The following is a 12,404-nucleotide window of genomic DNA, read 5'->3' as shown; positions in this document are numbered from 1 at the left end:
TTCTCTTTTATATAGAAACAAAATCAGATTAAAACTTTCAAGCTACTATATTCTATAAATAATCTGAAACAAAATCAGATTCTGAAACTTTTTTCCAATATATCCGAAACTAAAAAAGACAATTTTTATTTTAGATATGATTTCATCCAAAATATCCAGAAAATTAGAAAAATATAACGGAGCGATGTGAAAGGCGCCACCTAAACGCCTCATGCTTCTCCTTTATATAAGTATACTAGTTGAGAAACCGCGCGTTGCGGCGGCCTATAAAAATTATCTTAATGATTCAAAATTAATATTTGTAGAATAAAATCAATTTGCAGCGATTTATAAAAATTATATTAATGATTCAAAATTAATATTTATAAAATAAAATAAATTTTATATTATAAACATCTCGCTGCAATACCAATATTAATATTTAAAATTGCAAAATTGGACTATAATTCATGAGTGAAAAAATGATAATAAATTTCTACATATAATTAACGATTTAAAGCACGACGAATCTTAATTTTAATTATTATTTTTTGAAAAGTAATCATGTTCTTGACTAACATTATCATTAACTTTTCTTATTGTGTTTTTTTTATAAAAGTAATCATGTTCTTGACTAACATTGTCATTAACTTTTCCAAACACTGCTTGTTAGACATATACACCAATTCCTGCATATAAAAAGCATACGGCTTTTTAACATAACTGATTGATGACATCTAGCCATATACATCGATCGCCCAATAAAACAGACAGTAAGCTTACAAACAACAAATACGTTTGACGACCAAAACAAATATTATAAAAAATAACCAACAAACATATATCACTGTGATCAGGGGTGTGCATTCGGTTAACCAAAATTTATTTTGATTAATCAAAACTGAAATTCTATGAAAAACTCTACCGAATACCGAACCGAATTAATTTCGGTTTTGTAACCGAACCGAAATTTAAATTTCGGTTAATACCGAAAACCGAAATTATTAACTGAAATTTTCAGAAAACCAATGAAAAGTGAAAGCTATGAAAATAATTTGAAATAAACATCATTGCATCAAGCATTAAGATAATTTGTTACTTAAAAATTACAACTGCAAGTCTCCAATGAGTCACTTTAAGACAGTCGTTAAAAATATTTAAGTTCACAATCCAAGTTAATAAAAAAGTTTTAAGGCAGAAGCCAGTAGCCGGTCCTCATATGATAATGTCACCTGCACCTGATATATTTTTTATAAAGTAAATAAAACTTCGTTTAACTGTTCGGTTTTCGGTTAACCGCGTTAAAAAACTGAATAACCGAATAACCGAAAAATGAAAATTTGGCTATCGAATACCAAACCGAAATATAAATTTTGATTAACCGAACCGAAATTATTTCGGTTATTCGGTTCGATTTTCGGTTAACCAAACCGAATGCACACCCCCAAACTGTGATATTGAGAGAGAGTGTAGGTTGTGTTTAGATGATTCAAAATTCTACAACCTAACGGGGTATTTATAGGTGTAGAGAGATTTGTGTGCTACTCCTTTCTATAATTAAATAATCTGAAATAGAATCAGATTAAAAAACTTGCAAGCTACTATATTCCATAAATAATCTGAAACAGAATCAGATTAATACTTGCAATTTATTATATTCCATAAATAATTTGAAACAGAATCAAATTAATTTATGCCAAGATATATACCATATCAATTAATCTCAGACAATTTTTTTTTGATATTTTTCATCCAAAAATTTCATAAAATTAGAAAAATAGAACGGAGCTATATGAGAGGCGCCACCTACACGCCCCTCGCTTCTCCTTTATATAAGTATATTGATGATTGATTTACTGATCATTATTTATTTATTTGTTTGAATAAAAAACTCATTTTTCTCATTTTCTACACTTCTAATATTCAATATTTTGTACTTCATACACTTTTGATATTCTCTATCTCCTCCTTGCTAGTTTAGGTATATTATTATTATAATAATGAAAGGAGGTATATTATAATAATAATAATAATAAAAAATGAAAATAGAATTATTTCTAAATAGTGATCCTAACTAATGAAGATTGTTGGTCAAACTAAACTTGTTTAAATTTCGAGTATGACTAGATATTCCATGATTAAGATTTATCTTGACCAAGGTTCTGAAATATATATTTAGGCCTTAGCAGTGTAATATATTTTTTAATCGATTAAGATCGGTTCTCTGTCTTAACTCAAATTCTGTAAGAAAAATAAAAAATTCTTGCATAATTCTTTATTCGAAGAAACGTCAATACACGAGGGAAGATTTTAAATAAAATTCAAATGCGAATATTTAATTAAATCAAATTCAAAATTTTAAAAGAAATTTATTTACATATTTAGACTAGTTAAATATAAATACAAAATTATCAACGTCCAAAAAGAAAAATCCGAGAAAGCAGTCGGTTCCAAACAACAATCCCTCCGATCACCGGAGCCGAGAAGATGTTGAAAGCGAAGACGCTAATCCGACGGGTGGTGACGGGAAGGAATATGAAGGCATCTCATCATACTTCAACAACGAAGGGAGAAAAGGAGAGTGTAACAAGTAGAAACAAAGATTTATCGATAAGCAAAGAGAAGGTGGATTGCGTGGTGATAGGGGCCGGAGTAGTGGGCCTAGCTATAGCCCAACAGCTAAGTGTGAATCACGGCAGAGATGTTTTGGTTGTGGAGGCTGCTTCTACTTTTGGGACTGGAACTAGTTCAAGAAACAGTGAAGTTGTCCACGCTGGCATCTATTACCCCACTAACTCCCTCAAGGTCTACATTCTTTAAGCCCCCTTGTCTATGTGTTGCTTGTTGTATTTGTTGATACTTGGTTCTTCAATGTATATGGTTTTTCGGGTTTCTTGCGTTTCTTTATAGTAAGCAATTAGGCATAGTATGGTTTTGATATTCGACAGTCTTATTAGGATGCTTAGGCTTTGATCCCGACTTCTGTTAGGAACAAAAGCACGGGGTAGCAGTAAATCGAATTGGAATGAGTTTTGCTGTTGCGTTTTGAGTTTTTGTAAGGAATTGAAGTAGAAGGGATATGGATGGAAATAAGATTAAAAAAAAATTGAGGTGGGGGGATGATTTTACTTGGAACAGAAAATAAATAATGTAGAAAGGCCGAATTTCTACTCTTACAAATTGGCATGGAAGTTACTAATTTTATTCTTTAATTCAATTTCCTTCAGATTTGAACTCAAGAGCTGAAGCTATTACGTACTATGTATTTTAAAATTAGTCTAAAATGTACAAGTCCTTTTAAATGGTTAGTTCTTTGCCTTCACTGGAATTAGATTTGTACTAATATCTTGTTTCTCAGGCACGTTTTTGTGTAAGTGGGAGGAAAATGCTTTATGATTACTGCAAAGAACGTGAGATTCCTTATAAGAAGATTGGTAAGCTTATAGTGGCCACCAGATCTTCAGAAATTCCAAAGTTAAATGTTCTTATGGATCAAGGGTTACAAAATGGAGTTGATGGTCTGAAAATGATGGAGGGTAATGAAGCTAAAAGAATGGAGCCTGAATTGCAATGTGTGAAAGCTATATTGTCATCCGCCTCGGGAATTGTTGATACTCATTCCTTAATGCTATCTTTGTTGGTAAGACATGTAATTGCACTCTCGAGCACAAATTTGGCTATATGCTTTTTTAGAAAGGTTTAAAAACTAGCATAAAATAAAATATTTTAAACAATAATAATGAAAAATTAGAAGGGTCATTTAGAATTGGAGCCAATCTACTTCAAACAAAAGGCTATTGAGCATTACCATCTCAATTTGCTTCTATTCGAGTTGTAATTATATTGACAGGGATAGTCACCACATTGTGGGTTTAGGGGGAGGCTGAAAGTCATGGAACAACTTTCTCCTTTAATACTACTGTAACTGGTGGTCATCTTGAAGGGAATCATATCCACCTTCATATTTCCGGAACCAAGGATCTTGAAAACTGTGATGGAAGATCCTCATTGCACCCAGACCTTATGCTCATTCCCAGGCTTGTAGTGAACGCTGCAGGCTTGAGTGCGCCACTCTTAGCAAAACGATTCAGTGGCATTAATTGTGGAGCTATTCCTGGTTCATATTATGCTCGTGGCTCCTACTTCACTTTAACAAATATTAAAGCTCCTCCATTCAAGCGATTAATTTATCCTATACCTGAGGATGGTGGCCTTGGTGTTCATGTTACTCTAGATTTAAATGGACAAGTCAAATTTGGCCCCGACGTTGAATGGATAGATGGTATAGACGATATATCAAGCTTTCTTAACAAGTAAGTTTAGTTTCTTTACGCTATTGTTTGCTCAACTTTGTTCATAGAATGAGGTCATGATTCAATTTGACATCTTTACTTTTTTCATAAGTTGTGATTGTGCAAGATGCATGTAAGTTCTGATCCAGTTGGAATCATTATGCTGATACAATGGTTCATAAAAGCATGTCATTGCTGGTCATCTCTAGAAAATAATACAGGGTGATTGAGTTAGATCAATTTTGTCGATATGGATCAGTTATTTTTCGAGTCAGTGTCTGAGGTTCTGTGTGCACATGTCATGGCAGAAATAAAACTAATTCAAGTTCACAGAATATATTCCCTTCACGTGCTTAATAGATTGAGTTGTCACAACTTTACCGGATTGTATAGATTATGTTTACATAAATTTTAGGAAGTATATTACGGGCCATACTCGTCGGCCATGTTTCTGTCTTGTTTGCCTGGCACCTATTCTAAGCTTTGACTACTTTATACCAGAACACTTATGAATTGTGCTTTCAATTTAATCATCTCATTGTTTAATTTATTTCTCGGTTAATTTGTTTAACTATGTTTCGAGGGTTGATTAGTCGCAGCGTTTTAGTTGCCTAGTCTTGCATGCGGAAAGAAGTTTAATATGCTCATTGATCTTACAAATATTGCACTTATAGGATGTATGCATGGTCCCTACATGCTGTGCCTTGTGACTTGATAGAAAAGAACACTCTACATATTTCTTTACTAAATTGTTAGGTCTAAAAAAACTGTACAATCTAATTAGATGGTTTTTATTTCTTTTTCAGTCATGGAAAACATTGATCCTTTTTAGCATTGCTTTTAATAATGAAGTATTCTCAATCATATTATTAAACAAAGGTGCTTTACTTACTAATGCTCTATTTGTCAACCTTATTCCAGGTTTAATTACTCTGTATGTGCCGACCGTGCAAATCAGTTTTATTCTGAGATATGGAAGTATTATCCTGACCTGAAGGATGGATCGCTGGAGCCTAGCTATGCTGGAATTCGGCCAAAACTTTCTGGTCCTGGACATGGCTCTGTTGATTTCGTCATACAGGTTTCCAATATCTTTTCCAATTTCTTGTTCTTTGTTAGTTCAATAGCCAATTTTCTTGAAGAATATTTTTGGTGTAACTACCTTCTTGGAAGCAAAGTTCTCCTCACAAATGTAGTAGTTTAGTGACTGGCTCCCTTCTTCCTGAAACTAGTCTCCTTTGACTTTTTGCATCTCGAGAAAGGAGGTTTGTGCGACTCTCTATTGTCTTTTTGGACAATATAGGCCGTATAAAGATTATTTTAATTATTATGTTTATGCACAAGTATATCTACAGTAATAGTATTCTCTTTTACAGTTTGGCTTATCTTATTTTAAGAAAATAGTCCGTTAATTATATAAAAAGTACTCCCTCCGTCCCCCTCATTTGTTTACATTGGGGGACGGGGGCTCGGCACGTATTCTAATGCTTTCGTAAAAGATAGTTTGATAAATTATTTTGAACATTTTTTCCTTCTGAATAAAAATTTGATATTTAAATTTTTTTATACAAAAAAGAAAAATTTTAAAAATAAATTATAGAACTATGTTTTATATGCGCCTTAAATGCGTGTCGAGCAGTGTGAAAAAACTGTAAAGAAATGAGAGGGATAGAGGGAGTACATAAATATGAATTTTTTTTCTGAAAATAAGTGACTTATTTCTGCAAATATAGAATATAAAACACCTACTAAATACTTAATACTAAAAAATATTATGTTGATATGAAATTTTTTCTCGAAATAAGTCCTTATTTTAGTCTAATAATACAGGCCCTAATCCAGGTTCAGTGATGGGGCAGAAAGTAATATTTCTTTGCCAAATTTATGATTGAGTGTATTATTCATTTGTTTCTTACATTTTTTCATTTATACTATACAATCATCTCCATTTGTTTTATAGTGAATAAATTACTGGCCTTTAAATTCTTCTAATTGGACGGCTATAACATGAGGAAAGGTGGATTGTTATAATTCTGAGTGGTGTTGAATGAAATATTGCTTGCATTATCAATGCAAAGATTTTTACCATGACACTGAGAACAGAAGCCAATTGCCAAAATAGAACCGAGTGAACAGTGGCTGTCACTTTAAAGAGTTCCCCCATCTCCAGCCAGCTACTGTTTGCCTTTTCATAAGCCAGTGCCAATGGATTGAATGAAATAATGATAGTTAATATGGAGTTTTCATGTTTTAAAAAAATCGATGGAGCATCTACATATTGCTTTTCTTTTTTAGCTGATGGAATAAATTCAGTTTCTTGTATATCTGCATCTATATTGTTTGTGTGTTGCCTGGAAGGTGTGAGGAATGTTTAAATTTAAATTTAGGCAATATAGTTTTGAATTTATTAATATTTATATGTGAACCATTTTGCAGGGAGAGGAGATCCATGGGATACCTGGTCTTGTGAACCTATTTGGAATTGAATCACCGGGAATTACATCAAGCATGGCAATTGCAGAGCACGTTGCTGCTAGATTTTTGTAATAATCCATTTCCGGTTAAAACTTCAGATATGTTGTAAAATTGGCTATAGTAAAGATGGTACACCACTCACCACTGAAGTTTAGGCATGAGGCATTCACATGTGGTTTTAAATGCATCGAATTCATAGAATCACCATGCAATGTATAGGCCTCTTCTGGTTTACAGTACATTGCGAAGGGGATGACCAATTTGGCCTTCGTCCTATGATGTTCTTCTGAACTATTATTGTGAACATTGATTGATAATTAAACTAACGTATACAATGGGTCTAAATCAGAGTGAAGGAATATAGTTATGACTCATGGGCACAACATAGATGATTGCTCATCCCTTAACAAGAGCAGACTGTACACAGAACAGGTATCACGTACCAGCACATACAGCATACTTGGGCACCATAGAGAATAAGTATCGCCATGTATATCGTATATACAGAATAAGTATCACCTACCGCGTACATACAGAATAAGTATCACCTACTGGCGGGAACCATGCACCAGAGAGACCACAAACTTGCATAGTGCTGGATCAAAGATTCTTGTCTCCATACCATAGTACTTGGGCAATACAAACAGTCGTTAACATGTTAATCATTTGTCTTCAACTTATCCGTAACTGGGCAACACATTTTGAAAATCGACTTGCCACTTGATGGTTTTGGCAACAATATATGATCTTAATAAAATGCACCATCAAGTCCTGTAAAATATGATTCACTACATCAAGTTTGCTTTCATTAATTAAACTGCTAACCATTGCAAGGCAAGATAGAAAACACGGATTGAACTATTTATAATACTATTTATAATACACTACAAATTTTACCGGAAATTCAAGTCCCTTCAGGAACTGAATGTGCTCATACAAAGGAATCAGAACAGTTTCAAATAACACTGTCTATTGTTTAGGGTTTTATGCATGAGTACACAGCTGGATTGTTTTTATCAGGTAAAAACTAAAAAGGTTGAAGATACATGTAAGCTGCTTCTACTCTAGAGAATGAAGCTTCCCCTTAACTTTGCCTCTAATCACAAGGAAAATTCTGGGACATCTGATAAACTCATCTTCGAATTTAAACACATCAACAAACAAATTTCAAGCACCTAGTGTCACATTAGATGTAGATAATCAGCTGGGTAAGACGATAAACTTTAGATATCATGGAGCTTCAACGTTTTCTTTCTTGCCGCCACTTGTATACTGGTTTGGATGTTGGACTGACTATCTCATCTTCACGAAGTTTGCGCTTCTTGCCCTTTTTCTAATATATCAAAGCGCATTTAAGTCATACGTAACTTTCAAAAGACAAAATATAATTTTTTTTATAAATAAGAGGGGGGAAAATGTCATGAAGATAGTTTCGTCGGTACCTGGAGCTCTTTTTTCAATGCCATATCCTCGTATAGTTTCTCCAACCCCTTCAGTCTGTTTTTTCTCTCCTCCAGCTCTTTGTATGACACACTCGTTTTCCTGCAATTTAAGTTTCGGATTTTACCACATGAACAGAATACAGTCAACTAAATACTCCTGAGTGCAACAATACTTGTACTAAGGACTCTATTATAAAGAGTGAAAATAGAGTAGTTCTAGATTTGCATGTCCTGTAATCACAGACTTGTATTCATTACAGCGACACAGTATATTTAAATGTCTGGAGAGTCATAAAGTGTAAACATTATAACTAGTACAATTAAGTAATTAACACAAGTAGTGATGTCTTGTATCATCCCTTATTTTTTGTAGACAAGAAGAAAAATCACGTCGAACAAGCTACAAACAATTTGACTCCTTGAACAAGCCACTACAACTCTGGCATATTTGGAAGAAACGAACTAAAAAAACAAGATCAAAGAAACGGCTAATTCTGCCCGTCAATACTGAGCTTGTCCTCTGAAAATTTTGCTAATGGAAAGAGAAGGGGAGAGTAAAGTTCTCCACTTTAAGCAAGACTTTATACCGTAATTCTAATAATATACTAAGGTATAGAATATATCAAAATAATGCCATTTATGTTTGTATAGATCCCTTTGAGTTTCCATTAGAGTAAACTGTCAGAAGTTTTATGATGTATTTTAAAAAAATAAGCTAGGAAAAAAAGGATCAGACTTCATTATTTAACACAAAAAAGTATTAGACATAAGGACCGAGTAATATACTGCTGCTGTGAACACAACAGTAATTTAACATCCGCTATCCAAGAAAACAGCACACAAACTCAACAAAAACAATATTGCTCACTTTTTGATTCGATATGGGATGTCAATAGTAGGCATGCTCTCTTTTCTTGAAATCTGTTCCAAAATCTCTTTAGCTTCATCCCTACAAAACACCAGTAATAGACAACAGTAAGAGAAAACGAGAAGCCAGTAAATTAGGCTGTACATCATCCACTGTTATTTCTTTCACTTTCTTCAAGGTGACAATTGAATAATTTCTACAAGCTCCACTCCTGTATTGCTACCTTAGTCGTTAAAATACGAATTAAGTCATTTTAAGAACTGCTGGAAATTTTTAGGAACGCGTTTAAATGATTTATTGCGACTTGTAATTCAATTCCGTCATCAGGACCCTCTGCCGACACCATAACTGGACCATGAGAGCATCTTTGCAAAAGTGGACCCTAGGGCATAACAGATGGTGCTATACATAAAATATTAACTCCCATCTTGCAATGTATATATGTTCAGGTACTATAAAATGTGTGAACTGATATGCTTTATAAATTTAAAAAAATAAACAATTCAATTAATATATGTCAAGAAAGAAAACATTCTCCCACTCCTTAGTATTCTCTTCCCTTAGTTCCGTCGGTTAATTCTCTAATTAAGGTTTATTTTTCTCTCACAAACTCTTTCAGCTTGCTGTATGATTTCTCTACTAAGTTAAGAATGGTGTATCTGAACAATGACTTACATATGGTGACATAAACTGATTTACCGTTATAATAAGCACAAGGATATTCTACATGATGCACACCCACGGAAAATAAAACCTAATTTGCATATTTATAAATTAAAGAACATAAAGTTTTATTGAAATACCAGAATGTAAAATGACTACAACTCAGTAAAAAAAAAAAAAGACTGCATCTCAGAAGCAATGTGCTTTTATCAGCATAGAGAATCTCACCTGTCCTCTGCAAAGCGTACATGTTTGTTTGATGGTTGATTGTCAGTAGAATGCAACACGGAAGTCAGCTTTTCAATTTTCTGCATACACATATTTATAAACAAACTTGAAGAAACTGATATATTTACAGCCAAACTGAATGTAAAAGTTGACCTTCTTCTCAGACTGAATCTTCTGCATAATATATCCAATATCTTGGGTCTTCATCAACATAAGCTCTTCTTCAGAGTACTTATTTGCCTGGCTCCTGCAATGAAGTCACTGATCAGACTAAAACAAGAAATGAAATTACGGGAGAAACCAGTCAAGTTTAAGTAGGAATATTACTCTGGCATATGGACTCCGTTAACCAATTTTGTGTTTATCATTTTAAAGTAAAATTCATCAGGATTCTTGAAGGCGGCCTTTTCTTTGAGTTTCTGTAAGAAGAAGAAGTAATTACAACTTAAGTACTTCTAAATAAAATTCATAATTAAGTTACAGAAAAACACGAGTAAAATTGTGTAGCTGATGATACATATAACCAACATCGATGTAAAGAAGGGCACACAAAACTCACCCTAATAGTTTCCTCCTTTTTGTGGAAGGCCTGGGCACGCACGACATAGTCCTTATGTTTCTCAAGAGGCCCCAACTTTTTCCTCGAACTCCTATTCAAATTACAAGAAATCATGTGTTAAAACAAGGTCAAAATCAAGAAGTTAACGAGATTTCTGAGTCTCGAGAAACTCACGGTTGTGCTCGTTCCTTGTGAGCTCTTCTGGGAAGAGCATTCCTTAAGGACGACATTTCTACTAGCAACAACAGCAACTATTTCCGAATGAAGCAGTCCGCTACTAACTGTCAGGTAAAAAGCTTTCACGTCTATGAATACCGCAAAATCACAGAAATAACGTACAGTCTATTCAAGTTGAAAAAACATTGCGAGATTCCTAATTATTTAGATAGGGTTAAGTATGAGATTAGCCACTAAATAACTAGCAAAACATCGATTTGCCACCGATAAATCCGGAGTCTCGAATTGGCCGCTTTCAAGGCAGAAAAGACGATAAAAATCGAAAATAAACCAGTACCGAAAAAAGAATTACAAGACTACATTAACAACTTACAGATTGGCGAATAGTATGTAGTGGCGACTCAGCCTCCTCTTTCTCTGCAAGCTCTTCCCCCTTGTTTTTTCGTCCTGCAAAAGTCCTCTGAGAGGCTTTCGCTATATTTTACAACCCTTGAACAATTTGGCCCACTTTGTTTACTGTTTATCTTGGGCGGGCTTTTGTTTGCTTGCTATTTTAGGCTGAGCGGCCTGAGCCCGATTTTACCCGGTTAACCCACTAATATTTTGGGCTTTTTTTATTCATAATCAACTTTAAAAGAATTTTTTCGAAAATACTATCATCTTTTAAAAAAAATTACAAAAATACTACCTTCTTTTTTTGAAAATATTTTCAAAAATATTATGGTTGCATATGCAACCATATATGCAACTGCAATTCCTGATTTCAAGTTCTAGTTTTCAAATGTCATTTTCGACGCGACTTAATCCATATATATGTCGAAAATGACATTTGAAAACTGAAACTTGAAATCAGGAATTGCAGTTGCATATATGGTTGCATATGCAACCACCGCATTTTTGAAAATATTTTCAAAAAGATAGTATTTTTGGAAAGATTTTAGAGAAGGTAGTATTTTTGAAAATAAGATTGAAAAAATAGTATACAAAGTAATTTTTCTAATATTTTTGGCACATTTTTTCGCCGCATATTAAAATTATTATTTTCAAAACCTTTTTTTTCTGAATAAAAATATGTGATTAATATTATAATTCAAGAAAAGAAAATTTTAGAAATAATAATTTTAACTAACCGGTCAAAAAATTTAAATGCGTGTGCCAAAAATTCAAACAACCTATATTTTAAAACGGAGAGCGTAAATCTACCCGCAAACATAATAAGTAAATGCAAATCCTCCACAAAAATGTGCCAACTCTCTTTTTCCACGTATTTTATTAATTTAGAAGAGGCATTTGTAAATAATAATTTTTAAAATTTTTGCCTTTGGAAAAAAAGAATATTTAGAAAAATAATTTATAAATATCTCTCTCAAGCATATTTAAATTCGTGAAAAAATCAAAGGGTCATTGTTTTCCAGACGGAAAGAATAAAAATAACTCTACAATAATTATTATAATATAGTGTTTTATATATATGAATAACTTATTAAATATATATAAAACAAAAGTGGATTAGGAATCGTTTCGTTGAAATTATGTATGATTAAAAAATCGATTTAAAACTCATATCTCAAATTTTTAAAAAATGAATTTATGAGACCATGAAGTAGATATGAGTATCATTTCTAATATTTTATTTAAACAAGAAAATATAAATATTTAACAATAAATTTAGATCAATAGTGCAAATATATATTATAAATTATTTCAGATTTTCTAGTGTG

The 12,404-nt window shown here is 32.9% G+C and overlaps 2 protein-coding genes across 2 annotated transcripts; one reads left to right on the top strand and one right to left on the bottom strand.

The window, feature by feature from the left end:
* Positions 1–2,393: 2,393 nt before the first annotated feature.
* Positions 2,394–6,950, top strand: LOC108224905 (L-2-hydroxyglutarate dehydrogenase, mitochondrial). The gene is made up of 5 exons (XM_017399665.2): positions 2,394–2,784; positions 3,338–3,619; positions 3,856–4,292; positions 5,193–5,352; positions 6,708–6,950. The coding sequence occupies exons 1-5, from the start codon at positions 2,467–2,469 to the stop codon at positions 6,816–6,818; spliced, it is 1,308 nt and encodes a 435-aa protein (XP_017255154.1). The 5' UTR covers positions 2,394–2,466; the 3' UTR covers positions 6,819–6,950.
* Positions 6,951–7,599: 649 nt separating this feature from the next.
* Positions 7,600–11,194, bottom strand: LOC108224999 (probable U3 small nucleolar RNA-associated protein 11). Its single transcript, XM_017399784.2, has 9 exons — positions 11,057–11,194; positions 10,681–10,787; positions 10,507–10,597; positions 10,275–10,366; positions 10,101–10,194; positions 9,948–10,027; positions 9,057–9,137; positions 8,189–8,288; positions 7,600–8,079 (listed from the first exon to the last, which is right to left on the bottom strand). The coding sequence occupies exons 2-9, from the start codon at positions 10,734–10,736 to the stop codon at positions 7,987–7,989; spliced, it is 687 nt and encodes a 228-aa protein (XP_017255273.1). The 5' UTR covers positions 10,737–10,787; positions 11,057–11,194; the 3' UTR covers positions 7,600–7,986.
* Positions 11,195–12,404: the final 1,210 nt, after the last annotated feature.

Source organism: Daucus carota, chromosome 6 (assembly GCF_001625215.2).
Source record: "Daucus carota subsp. sativus chromosome 6, DH1 v3.0, whole genome shotgun sequence".
NCBI lineage: Eukaryota > Viridiplantae > Streptophyta > Magnoliopsida > Apiales > Apiaceae > Daucus > Daucus carota.
Note: the sequence above shows the minus strand (reverse complement) of the source record. Positions and strands in the feature narration are given on the sequence as shown.

Bases quoted from the DNA above. Each gene is read 5' to 3' on its own strand.
- LOC108224905 (XM_017399665.2), top strand. From the start codon at position 2,467: ATGTTGAAAGCGAAGACGCTAATCCGACGGGTGGTGACGGGAAGGAAT. The intron at 2,785-3,337 runs GTCTACATTCTT...CTTGTTTCTCAG, and splicing joins ACCCCACTAACTCCCTCAAG to GCACGTTTTTGTGTAAGTGG. The intron at 5,353-6,707 runs GTTTCCAATATC...ACCATTTTGCAG, and splicing joins CTGTTGATTTCGTCATACAG to GGAGAGGAGATCCATGGGAT.
- LOC108224999 (XM_017399784.2), bottom strand. From the start codon at position 10,736: ATGTCGTCCTTAAGGAATGCTCTTCCCAGAAGAGCTCACAAGGAACGA. The intron at 10,195-10,274 runs GTAATATTCCTA...ACTTCATTGCAG, and splicing joins AACGGAGTCCATATGCCAGA to GAGCCAGGCAAATAAGTACT. The intron at 8,289-9,056 runs GTGAGCAATATT...CTTAAATTGCAG, and splicing joins ATCCCATATCGAATCAAAAA to GAAAACGAGTGTGTCATACA.